Here is a 13,608-nt window from a genome sequence, read left to right as displayed (position 1 = left end):
AGCATTTAGACTTTGCACAGCTGTGATGCAAAGGGTCCAGTGGAACAGTGGGGATAAGCTAAAAAGCCTGTAATCATCCCACTTGTTATCCATCTAAGCTGGTGTCCTGGATATTATGATGCATGTATTTTCTGCCTGTTCCTTACCTGTGACACCAGAACAGAGCTTTTGCTATTGATGGCCAGCTCACAAACAAAACAAATCCCAAGGCTATGAGTTGACACGCTGCCTAATAGCATGCACAGCATAGAAGTGGGAGTGTGAATTTCATTTCATGGAGGAGGGACACGGGGAAGGGTGCTTGTCTTGCCTGCAGCCTATGCTCTGCAAGCTATGTGGCCAAGGGCCTTCTCAAAATGGGTGACTGCCCTTCAGCTGCTAACTCTTGTTTTCTGTGCAGTTTGGATGCAGACATATGGAAGAAATTCTTATCTCGACCTGCACTTCCTTTTATCCTGCGCCTGCTCCGAGGACTCGCCACGCAGCACCCTGCTACGCAGGTAAGGGGAAAGCCATCTTGAAAGCTGAGCATGGCTTGGCTGGCTTGGTACGCTGCTTTTTGTGGTTGTAGCTAAGCAGATGTTTCTCTGAAAGTTGATTCTATGCTGTTTTTGTTGGACTTGGAGAGGCTCAGCAGCTTCAGGTAATTTAAGACTGTGAGCTGTGTAGTATTGATAGGCTTCTCAGGGCCTGAGGGCTATTTTAAGAATGCTGTCTATCCAGTGTCTTAGTAATGGCTGGTGTAGAGGCAAGTTGTCCCAGTCTTGTATGCAGTTTTAAGGCCTAAGGCATGGATTGTAGAAGCATTAAAGAAGAAATGAAGAGGCTGTCATTGGCACAAATTGTTCTAGATCAGTGCTTCTGTTCGTTTGTGGTGGGTGGGATCAGAGGGAAGAGTTAATGTGTTGTGTGCCCTTTTTCTGAAGAAGGTGCTGTGTTTCAATCTCTGCTAGGTGCTAATAGGTACAGACTCCATTACCAATCTGCACAAGCTGGAGCAGGTGTCTAGTGATGAAGGGATTGGGACGTTAGCAGAGAATCTTCTGGAGGCACTAAGGGAACATCCAGAGGTGAATAAGAAAATCGATGCTGCCCGGAAGGAGACACGTGCAGAGAAGAAGCGTATGGCCATGGCAATGAGACAGAAGGCCCTGGGCACTCTGGGAATGACGGTAATGTCTGTTTGTGCTGACAGCAGGCTATTAATCTATTGATCTTTTATTTCTGTCCAGCTAAAACTGACACACAGGGAATTGTGTAAAATGATTTATTGACAAATATTGTGGAGCTCAAACGTACAGTTTGCCTGGTGCTGCTGGGAGAGTAAATATAGTTGCTAGTAGAAGGCCGGGAAATGGGTTGGGCATTCCTATTACAGTGGTGAGCATGATGCTATTCATTATTGTATTTTTAACTTGCTTGAGTTGTTTTCTTTTTCAGACAAATGAGAAGGGTCAGGTAGTGACCAAGACTGCACTGCTTAAACAGATGGAAGAACTTATAGAAGAACCAGGTCTGACTTGCTGCATCTGCCGGGAAGGATACAAGTTTCAGGTAGAGTGTGATAAATTTGCAAAGCCCTCTCACCAACCTGTGGGAACTTGCTAGTGTCCAGTTACGCAAGTCTTGGTGTATTTGCTCTGGGAGGTCAAGAAATCCTAGGTTTGGTTCTTGGAATCAATGACTGTAGAAGTGGGTGGGATATGGAAGTGTGGTTCCATTGAAAACTGGAAAAAAATTACTCAATGTAATTTTGAGATAGGGACTGAGATAGATGAAATACTTTGCAGTGTCAAAATGGCACAAAGTATGAACTGTTACAGATGTGAATGGTCTTCAACATATCTGTTGTGTCATTGCAGGCTACAAAGGTCCTAGGTATTTATACTTTCACCAAACGTGTTGCACTAGAAGAGTTTGAGAACAAGCCCCGAAAACAACAGGGGTACAGCACAGTCTCTCATTTCAACATTGTCCATTACGACTGTCACCTCGCGGCTGTACGGTACGTTCTGATCACCAGCAGGATAGTGGTGATTGTTACTTTCCAAGGTGTCTTGTGAGCATGGCACCTGGCCTTCTAGCTCAGAATGGGTTTGCCTATGACTTGGTCCCTATGTAGCCTGCAGACAGCCATGGGCTTCTCTGTTGTGGTCTGCTTTAATGTGTCAAATTGAAATCAATACTGGGCACTTAAAACTGAAGTTCATAGCTTCAAGGAGCTGTGAAATTGCCAAGCTTTAGATAGTTTCCTAGAAAAAAAGCTTGTGTACTAATGACTTGCCTGGGTATGGCTTGCTGTCTTAATGCAGACTTGCTCGTGGCCGTGAAGAGTGGGAGAGTGCAGCCCTACAAAATGCCAACACCAAGTGTAATGGGCTCCTGCCAGTCTGGGGACCTCATGTACCAGAGTCTGCTTTTGCTACTTGCTTAGCACGGTGAGTAGAAGTCAGTGCTTCTCAAACTGTTTTGTATTTGGGTTAGGTGAGATGTTAGGTTACCACAGAGGCACATAAATTTCAAACTATCAAATCAAAGACGGCAGCTAAATCTTAGCAACCCTGAGTCATTTCAAGCTATACCATTAAGGGATCCAAGCTAGAGAACATCTCCTAAAAAAGAATAGGTGCCTTTCTGTTTCTTGGCTTTATATTGATGCATGACCTGATAAATTCATTACCTCTCAAGCCCCATGTCACTCCTGCATACATGCCGTGTGCATCTTTAGGAGTGTTAATTCATTTGCAGCCCAGTGACCCCTGTTTTACAGAAGAAACGTATCTGACACCAACAGATTACTTTCTGTAGCTTTCTAAACCTCTTGATGTTAATGAGTTACAATAACCTGACCACTTACGTAGAGCACAACGAGATTGTTCATCCTGTTGTCCATGTTCTGGATCACTTTGTGTAGAACTTGTACAGTCATGTTAGAAATTAGGAGTAGTAATATCTCGAATGCATTTCTGCCAAGGAGTTGTATTCCAAGCCATGGACGTGGGAAAATAATATCAATGTGTGTATATACGCAGATGGAATTAGCTTTGCTAGATATGCAGATGGAATGAGATTTGCCAGAGTAAGGTTTCTTTTTTGTCAGACTCCCTTTGGGGAGGTTAATCAAAGGCAGCAGTGTGTGCATTTTTGTATTCTGTTTTGTTCTTTAAAGCTGTGCTATAAGATACTGATCAGATTCTGTGTTCTGACTTATTTGCAATGTGGAGAGTTTGTAAAAGGTTTTTAATAAAGTAACACTTACTGCTGTTTTTCAGACACAACACGTACCTCCAAGAATGCACAGGGCAGCGGGAACCCACCTACCAGCTCAATGTCCATGACATTAAACTGTTATTTCTCCGGTTTGCAATGGAGCAATCATTCAGCGTAGATACTGGAGGAGGAGGAAGGGAGAGCAACATACACCTCATTCCGTACATAATCCACACGGTGCTCTATGTCCTCAACACGTCAGTATCTTTTAGTAGCAACCTCTTCTTTCTACTCTTAGTTTTGGAAAAGACTATAAAGGGAAGCAGCCTGTGCTTTGTACGTGTGTGTGGTAAAAAAGGTGGGAAATCACACGAGTTTCAGAGGGAAGCAAATTACACATATTAAGCAGACTGTAACAGGTTTACATTATTCAGAGTAAAGCATTGCAGCTTGTAAACATGCTGGATAACAGGGAATCAACTGAGTAAAAGCAACCGGGACTTAGCTTCTCTTTCCATTCTAGATATAATTACCACCTATGCGGTGAGTAGCAGTGTTATTAGATTAAAGAAACGCTGCCAGCTTAGCTTTTTGTGGAGCAAACAGTGAAGAAACAATATGAAGAAGAAATTGTCAGCTGAAAATAACATTGGTATCGTTTTTGTCTGACATGAAAATAACTTGATTGGTTTGGGTTCCGGTTTTAATGTACTGGAATTCTCTTGTAGCACTCAGGTTTGTCAAAATGTCAAGACAATCTTAAGATTAAATTTCTTTTTACCAGTAAACAGCAGCATACAAATACTTCTGTTGAAGTGTTTCAGTAATATCGTATTTATACAAAGTGTAGTATCTAAGTGTATAAATTAGACACCTAATTCTGGTTAATGAGCTGGTTCTGATAGTACAGCATCTCAGGCAAAAATATAATGCCTTTTATTTTTGTAGTTAGATACTGGAAAGTAATATTAATTATATTGAGGGTATAAATGTTAAAATAAATGCCTCTTAAACCAAGGTCATTCCAAATGGAGTGCAACAAAATCTCAGCTCTCTTTGCCGCCTGGAACTAATCAACATTTTGGCTCTAATACAGTTTGGCTATTGTTCTTAATATCTATCGCCAGATTCCTCTCCTATTGTTTTCTGAGTCCCTTGAGAGACAAATAAATGAAACTATTCTTTTCATCTTGTAAGTCTGCTTAGTGGGACCAGAGAACCCGCTGTGTGGCTGTTGTATAAAAATGCATTATGTAGTTTCCAAACATCACTTTTTTTTTTTTCTTTTCTAAAGATGTGTTTGATACTAAATGTAGAAAATAAGAACTACTGGTTGGCTACCAGCTGCATGATGTAGCAAATGAAAATTTCATGAAATACTAACACCCAGACACAGCTTTATCTGTTAGTGATACTGATTTATACCTCCTGATAGGGAGGACATATGTAACTTAAAAATCGAGGGACCTACCTGGTTGGCAGACTCTTCCTGATGAAGTAGAGCAATAGACTGTGATAAACGGCTTTACATCTTTGCAAGAGTTGACAGTCAGCTCTGGGTCATCCTGACTCCTGAGGAAAGTGAACCAGGAGACAGGAAATAAATACAGATACAGATATTTAAAATATAAAAGCTTACATTAAATATGTTATTTTCTTTGTTTTTGAAATTGGCCTGTATCTCCTCGACTGCTTTTGCAGTAGATGGAATTCCATGAATTGATCCTCAAGCCTGGCTGCAGGAGCTGCAGTCACATGCTTAGCATCAGCCAGGCAGTGGTACAACCTGAACACACTGGAATGGCTGGCCTGACTCTTTGTCCCCTAACAAAAGGAAAAATAACTTCACAACGGGATTGCCCTCTAGTGGGGCAGTGCCAGCTGGCCTAGAAGCCTCTCTAGTACGATAGGCAGCTCCATGGAAAAGTGAGTGTGCTAGACTTGCATGCCTTGTTGTGAGCAAACTCTCAATCAGTGGATGAATTTGGGAAAAATCTGGCAGTGCAAAGCTAGAGGTGTTTTTTCCTGTGTAGAGCTGCTTAAATGCAGTATCCCAAAGCTCCTGAGGAGTTGCAAATAACATACAAGAGCCAAGAAAACTGATAAAAGTTCTTGTGTTTCAGAACTCGAGCAACCTCGAGGGAGGAGAAAAACCTCCAGAGCTTCATGGAGCATCCCAAGGAGAAGTGGGTGGAGAGTGCCTACGAGGTGGATGGGCCGCATTACTACACCGTGCTGGCGCTGCACATCTTGCCCCCGGAGAAGTGGAAAGCCATGCGAGTGGAAATCCTCAAGCGACTCCTCGTTACCTCCCACACGAGAGTGGTGTCACCAGGGGGAGCCAGCAGGTCAGCCACCACCTACTGCTGCTCCGCAGCTGCCAGCTTGCTCGTGTTACTGTCACAGTAGCCACAGCCTCACACAGGAAGCTATGGGGAGCTGAAGAAAGGAGTGAACGTATTTTAGAGTAGCAGATGTTAACCCTTTCTGAGTAGTTTTGTGCTCAGTGTTGCAGTTATGGGAGGAGCATTCAGTTTAGTTGATTTTTGGAGTAGATCTGTCAGTCGATTGGTGAAGGCAGTGCTTTTCCTAGGTGCATAGCTAGAAGTTAAGATGAAGACCAAGATGCTGATTCTTCCCCACTTCCAGTAAGTTGTTGTAAGTAGAGCTGCTGTTGTGTGCTCTTTCAGAGCTGTTAGCATGCTCTGCGCTTGCCTGACTGAAAAGGCTGTTTCTGTTTTCTTTGTGATCACTGCAACAGCTTCCTAAAATAGAAATAGAAATCAAATACCATTGCTCTCAAGAAATAAAAAAAAAAAAGAAATCAATAGCAGCTGTCATGCACTTGAGAAGTGCGAGAATAAATGGCTGTGCCTGCCTGACAAAGAAAGTATTTCCAGAGAAGGAAAGGGAATTCTAGTTTCTGAAAAGATGATTTTAAATAGCTGTCATAATTAAGAATAAATTCCTTATTATTCTAAGTCATCTTAAAGGGTATTCTTATTCTGATGACATTAATTATGCGTTTGATAAAGTAATTACATTGTAGTTACATAAAACACAGCATGCATCAATGCTATTAGAGGCATCAGAAGAGCTTCCTTTCACTTAAAGGGGCTATAGTACCGTTTTCTGTGTTAGTTTCTGCTGTTCAGGCTCAGCCTGTTCTGTGTTTGTGTCTCTCATTTACGCCACTGCTGCCTGAGTTTTGGGAGAGGAGGTGTGACAGGCACAGGAGATACTATCTTGGAGGGCTGCTTGCTCAGAAACAAGGGAGTGCAGCCTTTCATGTGGCCTGCAGAAGAGGCTGGTGAAGCAAAGCTCCTGTGTGGGATTGCTATGGATGTTTGGTGTTTTTGAAAATCCTCAGTTAATGATTTTTCTTTCCAAACGTATCTCTAGGTAAAGACGTAACAAAAACATTGAAATGGCTACAACAAGAAACTTCCAGCTAGCCCTCTGATCTCTGGAATTTCAGGGGAGAATACTCAGAAATAGTTCTCAGGAATTATGTCAAGGTTTATTCAAGGGCTTTCTTTAATCCCTGCAGACTAAGAGAGCACAGCGCCTTCCACTGATAATACCTCTCAAATAGAAATATGGCAATTCTGATTTCCAAGGTCTTGTTTTATTTATTCTTGTGGAAAATCAGGAGGAGGGTGATGGACGGTGAAGTTCTCTGCGAATAAGTGCCAGTACCTTGGCTCCACAGGCTGAGGCAGAGAGGAAGCTGGTGTCTGTAACGTCAGAGTAATGTCTGCATACAAAAGATTAAAATTAGCATTCCATGTTAGAAGCAGTACAGGGGTGTTCTCTGGGAATGCCACCATTCCGAGTACATTGGAGTGGTGCAGACTGAAGGTTGAAGAAATGCAAGGACTCACTGCCACCTTTGCTGGCAGAGATGGAGGGAAGTTGCTATAGCAACTATCAGTGCATCTAAAAGCAGCTGAGGATCACCTCCTGCTCCTAAAATGGGCGTGTAAGTCTTATTAATGAAGATGCAGGCAATGCTATGCATTCCCCTGTGTTAAATGAAGGCAACAAATACTGCCTATGCCCTGTTAGGTGTTCTATTCAGCTGCTCGGTATCCTTTCTGTGTTACAAAATACAAGACAGAAGTGGGGAGAATCTAACCAAAAATGTGAGACTCATAAATTCTGACAGTTTGTACCCCAGGGCATGTATCTCCCCGAATAGGGATGAAAGTAAATAATTGCTGCAACCCACCTCAGAAGGCTCTCGTAGCTGTTGGCTCATTATCCAGCACTGCCTCCCCTGTCCCTCAGAGAACTTAAACCATCTCCTGTCTCTGCCAGCAGCTACAGCTATTGCAGTTTGTCTGCAGGACCAAAGGGAGAGACACACAGCAGCTTCCATGTTTTAGAAACTCTTTGAATTTAAACCCAAAGACGAGGTTACCAGGGTGGATGGGAGTTCTGGGTTTGTCCTTTTTTTTTGGTAAATACAGTTTACAAATGCCAAAGAAATGAGTCGAATGGCTAATTACCTGCTTGTTATTACTGAACCAAGAATTCTAGCTGGAAAAATCCGGTAGACACTTTGCAGCATAACTTTCATGTGGGGTTTGAGGGGAGAATATCCTTTGATATTTTTTTCCTGTGCTCCTGACTGAGACCTTTGTAAAATATTCATGAAAGAAATGAGGCTCCCAAAGTGTTAATATCTAACTTTCTGCTGGAAATCCATGCATAGCTGATGAGCCTGAACCAGCTTACATTAATGAAAACGCAGCAGCTATTTGTGAAGTAGATGTTCCAGAAGGTAGCTACCCAGACTTAACCCACAAGGGCCTTTTAGTTTTCAATTAAAGGAGCAGACTCCAATTATGCCAAAACCAGTCACATAAAAAGAAATTCTCTCTTGCAGTACTTGGGAGTGTAGAATTAGCCTCCCTCTAAGTTGCTGTTCTTCCCGTGCAAATTTAGTCACCTTTACTAATTGGTTTTCCTTTAAATAATTAAGCCTGGCTGCCCAAGCAGACTGCCACCTACCAAGCTGTCTGTTCCAAGGGAAAGAAAGATCGTGTAGTCACACAGACATAACCTCTTAAAATACAAGCAGCAAGATGTTCATATCACACACGAAAAAAAACACAAACCAACTTGTGTCAGATTGCAGCTGGTGGTCAGATGATACCCTTTTGTCCTGCTGACTTCTGTCAGTGGCAGCTGGACTGATTCTAGATACATTTAAAAAAGCTTTTTTTCAAAGCTTTTAAGTGGCGAGCAGGAAGTATCTTGTGACAGAGGCAGCTGTACCTGAGAAACGCATGCAAGAAAATTCCAAACCCATTAGAGTTGCTGGCAGGGAGGTTCAGCCTTGCCTCAACCTGTTGGTGATTAATCCTTTAAACTTTGGGAGCTGTTATCCCAAGACATCTCTACACCTTTTATAGCATTTTTGCAGCCGGATGCTGAAAGTCCAAAGGCAGAAGTCCTTTCATGGCCATAGAAATCTTGTTGATTAGAAGCAGGTATTAAATAAAAATTCCTCCATTTCGTCAAGGCTCCTTTTTTTTTGGGCCAGGGTGAGATAGTTCCCTCAGAGTCTTTCAGAAACAATTCCATGAAATAGAAACAAAAATACGTTCTCTGTCATTACTACAGACTATGTCGAAGACCTGGATTTAGTTAATTTTGGGGGAATCTGCTATGCCACAACCAAGGAGCAAACAGATGTACATTCTTTTTCTGTCTTTGTTGGAAAAAGAGCTTTGCTGTTGAATTCCTATGTAGTCTTAGCAGTCCTTTTGCTTCTTTGCTTGTTTTCTTCCTTTTATTGGCTCACCTGGTTTGGTTACAGTAGGTACAGCTTGTAAAGCAATTTCCTAGCCACAGGAATCAGTGTACAGAAATCGAGGATGCCCAATGTTTGTTTCATGTCCAAGACCACATACCAGAGCTTACTGAAAGCCATTCCCCATGCGTATTATCGATAGGCGTTTTGGCCGTTTCAGCTTTCGTGCTATTCATCAAATCGTTCACCAAAGCATATGAGTAAAGTGATTAACTCAAAGATTGATTTCATTATCTTCCTAGAATGACAGATAAGGCAGTGAAGGAATATGCAACGTACCGCTCTGGCCTTCTCTTCTGGGCCCTTGTAGATCTCATCTACAACATGTTCAAGGTAAGAAAAACATTAAGGTTCAGCTGTAACTGCTTTCTAACTTGAGGAATTTAATGCATTTGAGTTAGAAGGCAGGGTGTGAAACCCCTTTATCCAAGATCCTCGTAAACTTGGCCTGCCTGTGTGAACAGAAGGGCTACAAGAGGCTGTCTGAAATTTGGTATCTGAAGAACTGAGAAAATTTTCCAGTGTGCAGCTCTCCTCCTGTACGTGTACTTGCTTATTTTCCAAAAGGATGTTCAGGACTGCACTGGGGAAACACTTGGGTGAGGAAAGAGATGGGGGCATCGCCTCTAGCAAACAGAAGCTTGTAGCTTCCAATGAGGGTAAATAATTAGGGTGAGAAAATGCCTGCAACCTTTTCTGCACTCTGTACGAAAAGGTTAAAAAGTAATTTGTGGGGTAACTCTTTTATGTGGCTTATTTACAAGAGGCAGGGGACTTAAGTCCAAGGGCGTCAGGAGGAGGCAACAGATTTTGGAGTTCTTCTTTGGGCTGGTTTGCACTAACTGGTCCCGTTTGCCCCCTTACAGAAGGTGCCTACCAGTAACACAGAGGGAGGCTGGTCCTACTCTCTTGCTGAATTCATACGACACAATGACATGCCAATACACGAAGCTGCAGACAAGGCCCTAAAGACCTTCCAGGAGGAGTTCATGCCAGTTGAAACATTTTCCGAGTTTTTGGATGTGGCTGGTAAGCTTTGCTTTCCCTTTTATAGGCTGCCTTATGCAACTCGTGACTTGAGACAGCAGCATTCCTGACACGGCGGCGGCAGTTTGTTTGTGTGAGGCAGAGAGAGGAGGAGACCTTGGCACTCCAGCTACTGCCTCAGCTATTTCACAAACAGATGAGAGGCACACTTGAGCATCCCCAGACAGGAAAATTTCTCTCACCTGATCCCGCAGGTCCTCCCCCTGCTTTGTTAAACATAACTACTTACATCACAGCTTAAAGGTGTTTTGGGGTATATGCGATTTAGAGGCTGGTAAACAGATGAGGCAGCCATTCAGTGCAGTGCGAGTTTCTGCCGTAGGGATTTTATTTATCCCCAGGAGCTGCTGAAAATACACTTACAGAGAGTCTGCTCTTCTCTTAAGAGTTCCAGTGCCTTGGGCCAGTCTCTCATTGTCCAATGTATGGAGCTAGCAGGGTCTGTGTAGTAGCTCTGTTCCACAAGAGCAAGTATGGATTTAATGTATACACCTCGGTCCCTGCTGCACATGCATTCAGCAAGGGTTTATCTTCATCTGCTCCATACTTAAAATAACACTGCAGCTGTCATTATTAACTTACTATACATACACCCTAGCACAAATCCATAATGTCGGCAGGAGAAACTGCTTTGTGGAGCTAACTGTTCTGTATTGTCTTTTGTTTAAAGGGCTCTTATCAGAAATCAGTGACCCTGACAGCTTCCTCAAGGATCTTTTGAACTCCATCCCCTGAGCCACCAGCACAGAGAAGCGTTGGGCAGAGACTACACTAGCTTGCCTTCCATCCCTTTGTGTTTCTCCTTGTGCAGCCTGTCCCTTCCCTGAGGAGTGCTGCAGTTTATTGGGTTTTTGTTTTGTTTGTTTGCTTTTTTTAATTATTATTAATATTTTCTACAGTTTTTCTTCCTGGAGTGATTTGGAATTTAGATTCGTTTTATCTTCTGTTTCACTGCTTCTGTCTGTAAAGCTTTGTCTATTTGAGCTGGTTGAAAAAACTTGTACAGAGGAATACATACCAGTAAATCTTAATGCTTTAGTGTGCACCTCTTTGAAGTTAAATAAATCAAACAAATGGGTAAGATGGGTTTGACTAGTATTTTAACCATGCAGTAGCTTAAATGCCAAATTCTTTCCCATCTTTTCTTTCAGAGCTCCTTCTTTCAGGGCTCAGAGCTGTTGCTCTTTATGGCCCATAGTCTGGACAAGGAGACACAGGAAACAAAGGACTTGTAGTGAACAAAGCAGCAGACTGGCACTGTGTTTACTGATTGTACATGCAGAGCAGGTTTCCCATTGTGGGACATGAGCCTTAGAGACTCGTGGATTGCAAGGACAGTGAATCCTTCCACCCCTTCCTCACCTGGGTGAGGGGAGCCGTGCCAGCTGCAGTCACCTCCCCTGGCACTTCGTGTTACCCCTCTCCAAGGCATGCTGCATATCACGGGCTCTTTCCTGACTTTATTCTCACCAAGGCTGTATTCAAAGCATGCTTCTTGTAACATACTGATGGTGATGTTACCTCGCAGAGGGATGCTACTCACATCAGATCTGTTTTTTATCTGGTAAAATTTTCAGCTTTGAAGAATGCATGGAAAATAGACACTGCGCACTTCTTGAGCTGGCCACTCGCTCTTTCGCTAGTAAAAGCTTGCGTTTTGGTGTGCATGCCCTGACTTGAAGCCAAGTACCTGTTTTGAGTACAGCCTTGCCTTTTCTCACTGAGTTGTGCGTGCTGGTAACCTACCTTCACCATTACCTCTGCTGTCCTGTAACCCAGCTGACACGTGGTTAAGCTGGAATCTAATAAAGCTTTCCCTGTCTTCCTCGTCTCTGTTTGAACTTGAATTTCTGCAATCCTAACGCAGTCCCATCATGCAGTGCCCCATAAATAATAATTATTTTAGAGGCTGGATAATTCGGCAACCTATTTGATGCCTTTGGTTAGTGTTGAGCACGTATTGTGATTTGACGATTAGCAGATGGTTGTAGGCTCTCCTCGCTTCTGTGGGTGCTTATTTCCCTCCTGGCAGTTGGATGTGATTCTGGGGAGGAACACTGAATAGCAAGTTACCTCAAGGAGTTTGGGTTCGTGTCTTGTCAGCTGGGTAAATCTGTCTTGCTTTATGGAGATACAGGAGGGGTACTAATGTGTGTAGTTGGTTTCTCTTTAATATGGCAATATTAAACTTTCAACCAGTGTGCGGTGTATCCCTTGCACCACATAAAAGAGAAAAACTCCCTTTGTTTTTAAAAGCACTGTAAAGTCAAACCTAACAGTCTTCTCTCCAAACAAGCAGCTGTAGCATAGCTGACGGGTGGATGTGCAGATTGTGCTTACCAATACCAGTGTACAGTAGCTTGAACAATACTGAAATTCCCTTTCAAGTGAAGGACCTTTCAAGTCGGTGTAATTTCTGAAAGCAGTAGTAAATAGGTAACATGAAAGCAACTTTTTATCATAGGGAGAGTTCGGGTGCAAGACTGAAACCCTAATGTGTTTTGACTTTGTTATTTGGGTAAGATTGTGTAAGACTGGTTAAACTCAGGACAGGAACTACTAATGGGATATCTCAGAAGCTGGGGAGGGAGGAATGCCAAGCCGCTTTGCTGCCTACAGAAAGGTAGAAATGGAGAAATACCTTTTCCTCTTCAGCACAGCCTCAGTGTTTCAGGCAGCCCCTCGGCTTTTGCCTCACAGCTGTTGCTTCACTGAACCAAAGGAGGATGTGAGAAATGCCTCGTGCGCTGTCTTCCCACACTACCAAGGTAACTTCAACAGAGCTCAGGCTTCTGCTGATGCAAATCCTGGTGTAACTCCATTTGTGGTGGCACAGGTCTTTGAAAACATCCTCTGCCATTGCAGGAACTGGTAAAGTATGTACGAGCAAAATATTTCTCCCCTAGTGCAATTGTGTCAGCAGCTCCTTAAGCTTACCTGGAGCAGAACATGGGGACCATTTCTTGCCTGACATTTATACAAGTGCAAAAAAAAGCAGGATTTTGAAAGGAGATCATAAACTGTCTCCTTATTGATACAAGTCAAAGTGCAATAAACAACTCAAACCATTCTGGAGGGTTTTGCACAGGTCTAGAGATGTATTTTGGAAAATGAAGTCGTTGCATCAAGGGCCTCAAGCATGAGAGGGCTGACTGATGGGGAAGCCTGGTATGAAAAGAAGGTGGAAGCAGCGTGATAGCAGAATAGCCTGGGAGGGACTGAGGACAAACAGTAGCAACCCCAGAAAAGCTAGAGAGGGGCAAGAGCTGAGAAAGGCTATAGAAAGCTTCAGCTGAGACAGGTTTTTTTTTTTTTAGAATTGTTTGCAGCAATGCACAAAGGCAATGCACTCCAGGCTGCAAAACCCCCAGCAAGGTGGGTGGGAATTGGTCAGCCTGGGATGTCAGCAAAGATTTTTGGGAAGTGTTTTCCTTAAATTAAGAGGAGCAAGGGGATTGGGAGGGGGAGAATTGCCTCAAAACAGGTACGAGTGGCTCAGGTTGATGAACCAAACCACTAGCTGGACATTC

At 43.1% G+C, this 13,608-nt stretch overlaps 1 protein-coding gene across 1 annotated transcript in view; it reads left to right on the top strand.

Moving 5' to 3' along the window:
- Window positions 1–11,903, top strand: part of UBR4 (ubiquitin protein ligase E3 component n-recognin 4) — a 77,812-nt gene extending 65,909 nt beyond the window's left edge. The window contains exons 97-106 of the mRNA XM_032201420.1: window positions 401–500; window positions 954–1,172; window positions 1,441–1,554; window positions 1,863–2,005; window positions 2,313–2,438; window positions 3,273–3,467; window positions 5,334–5,558; window positions 9,274–9,364; window positions 9,898–10,060; window positions 10,749–11,903. Of these exons, the coding sequence (XP_032057311.1) occupies window positions 401–500; window positions 954–1,172; window positions 1,441–1,554; window positions 1,863–2,005; window positions 2,313–2,438; window positions 3,273–3,467; window positions 5,334–5,558; window positions 9,274–9,364; window positions 9,898–10,060; window positions 10,749–10,813 (1,441 nt within the window). The 3' untranslated portion in view covers window positions 10,814–11,903. The remainder of the gene's footprint in view (window positions 1–400; window positions 501–953; window positions 1,173–1,440; window positions 1,555–1,862; window positions 2,006–2,312; window positions 2,439–3,272; window positions 3,468–5,333; window positions 5,559–9,273; window positions 9,365–9,897; window positions 10,061–10,748) is intronic.
- The last annotated feature ends 1,705 nt before the right edge of the window (window positions 11,904–13,608 follow it).

This window comes from Aythya fuligula, chromosome 21 (genome assembly GCF_009819795.1).
Source record: "Aythya fuligula isolate bAytFul2 chromosome 21, bAytFul2.pri, whole genome shotgun sequence".
Lineage (NCBI taxonomy): Eukaryota > Metazoa > Chordata > Aves > Anseriformes > Anatidae > Aythya > Aythya fuligula.
This window is presented reverse-complemented; position numbering and strand designations above follow the sequence as displayed.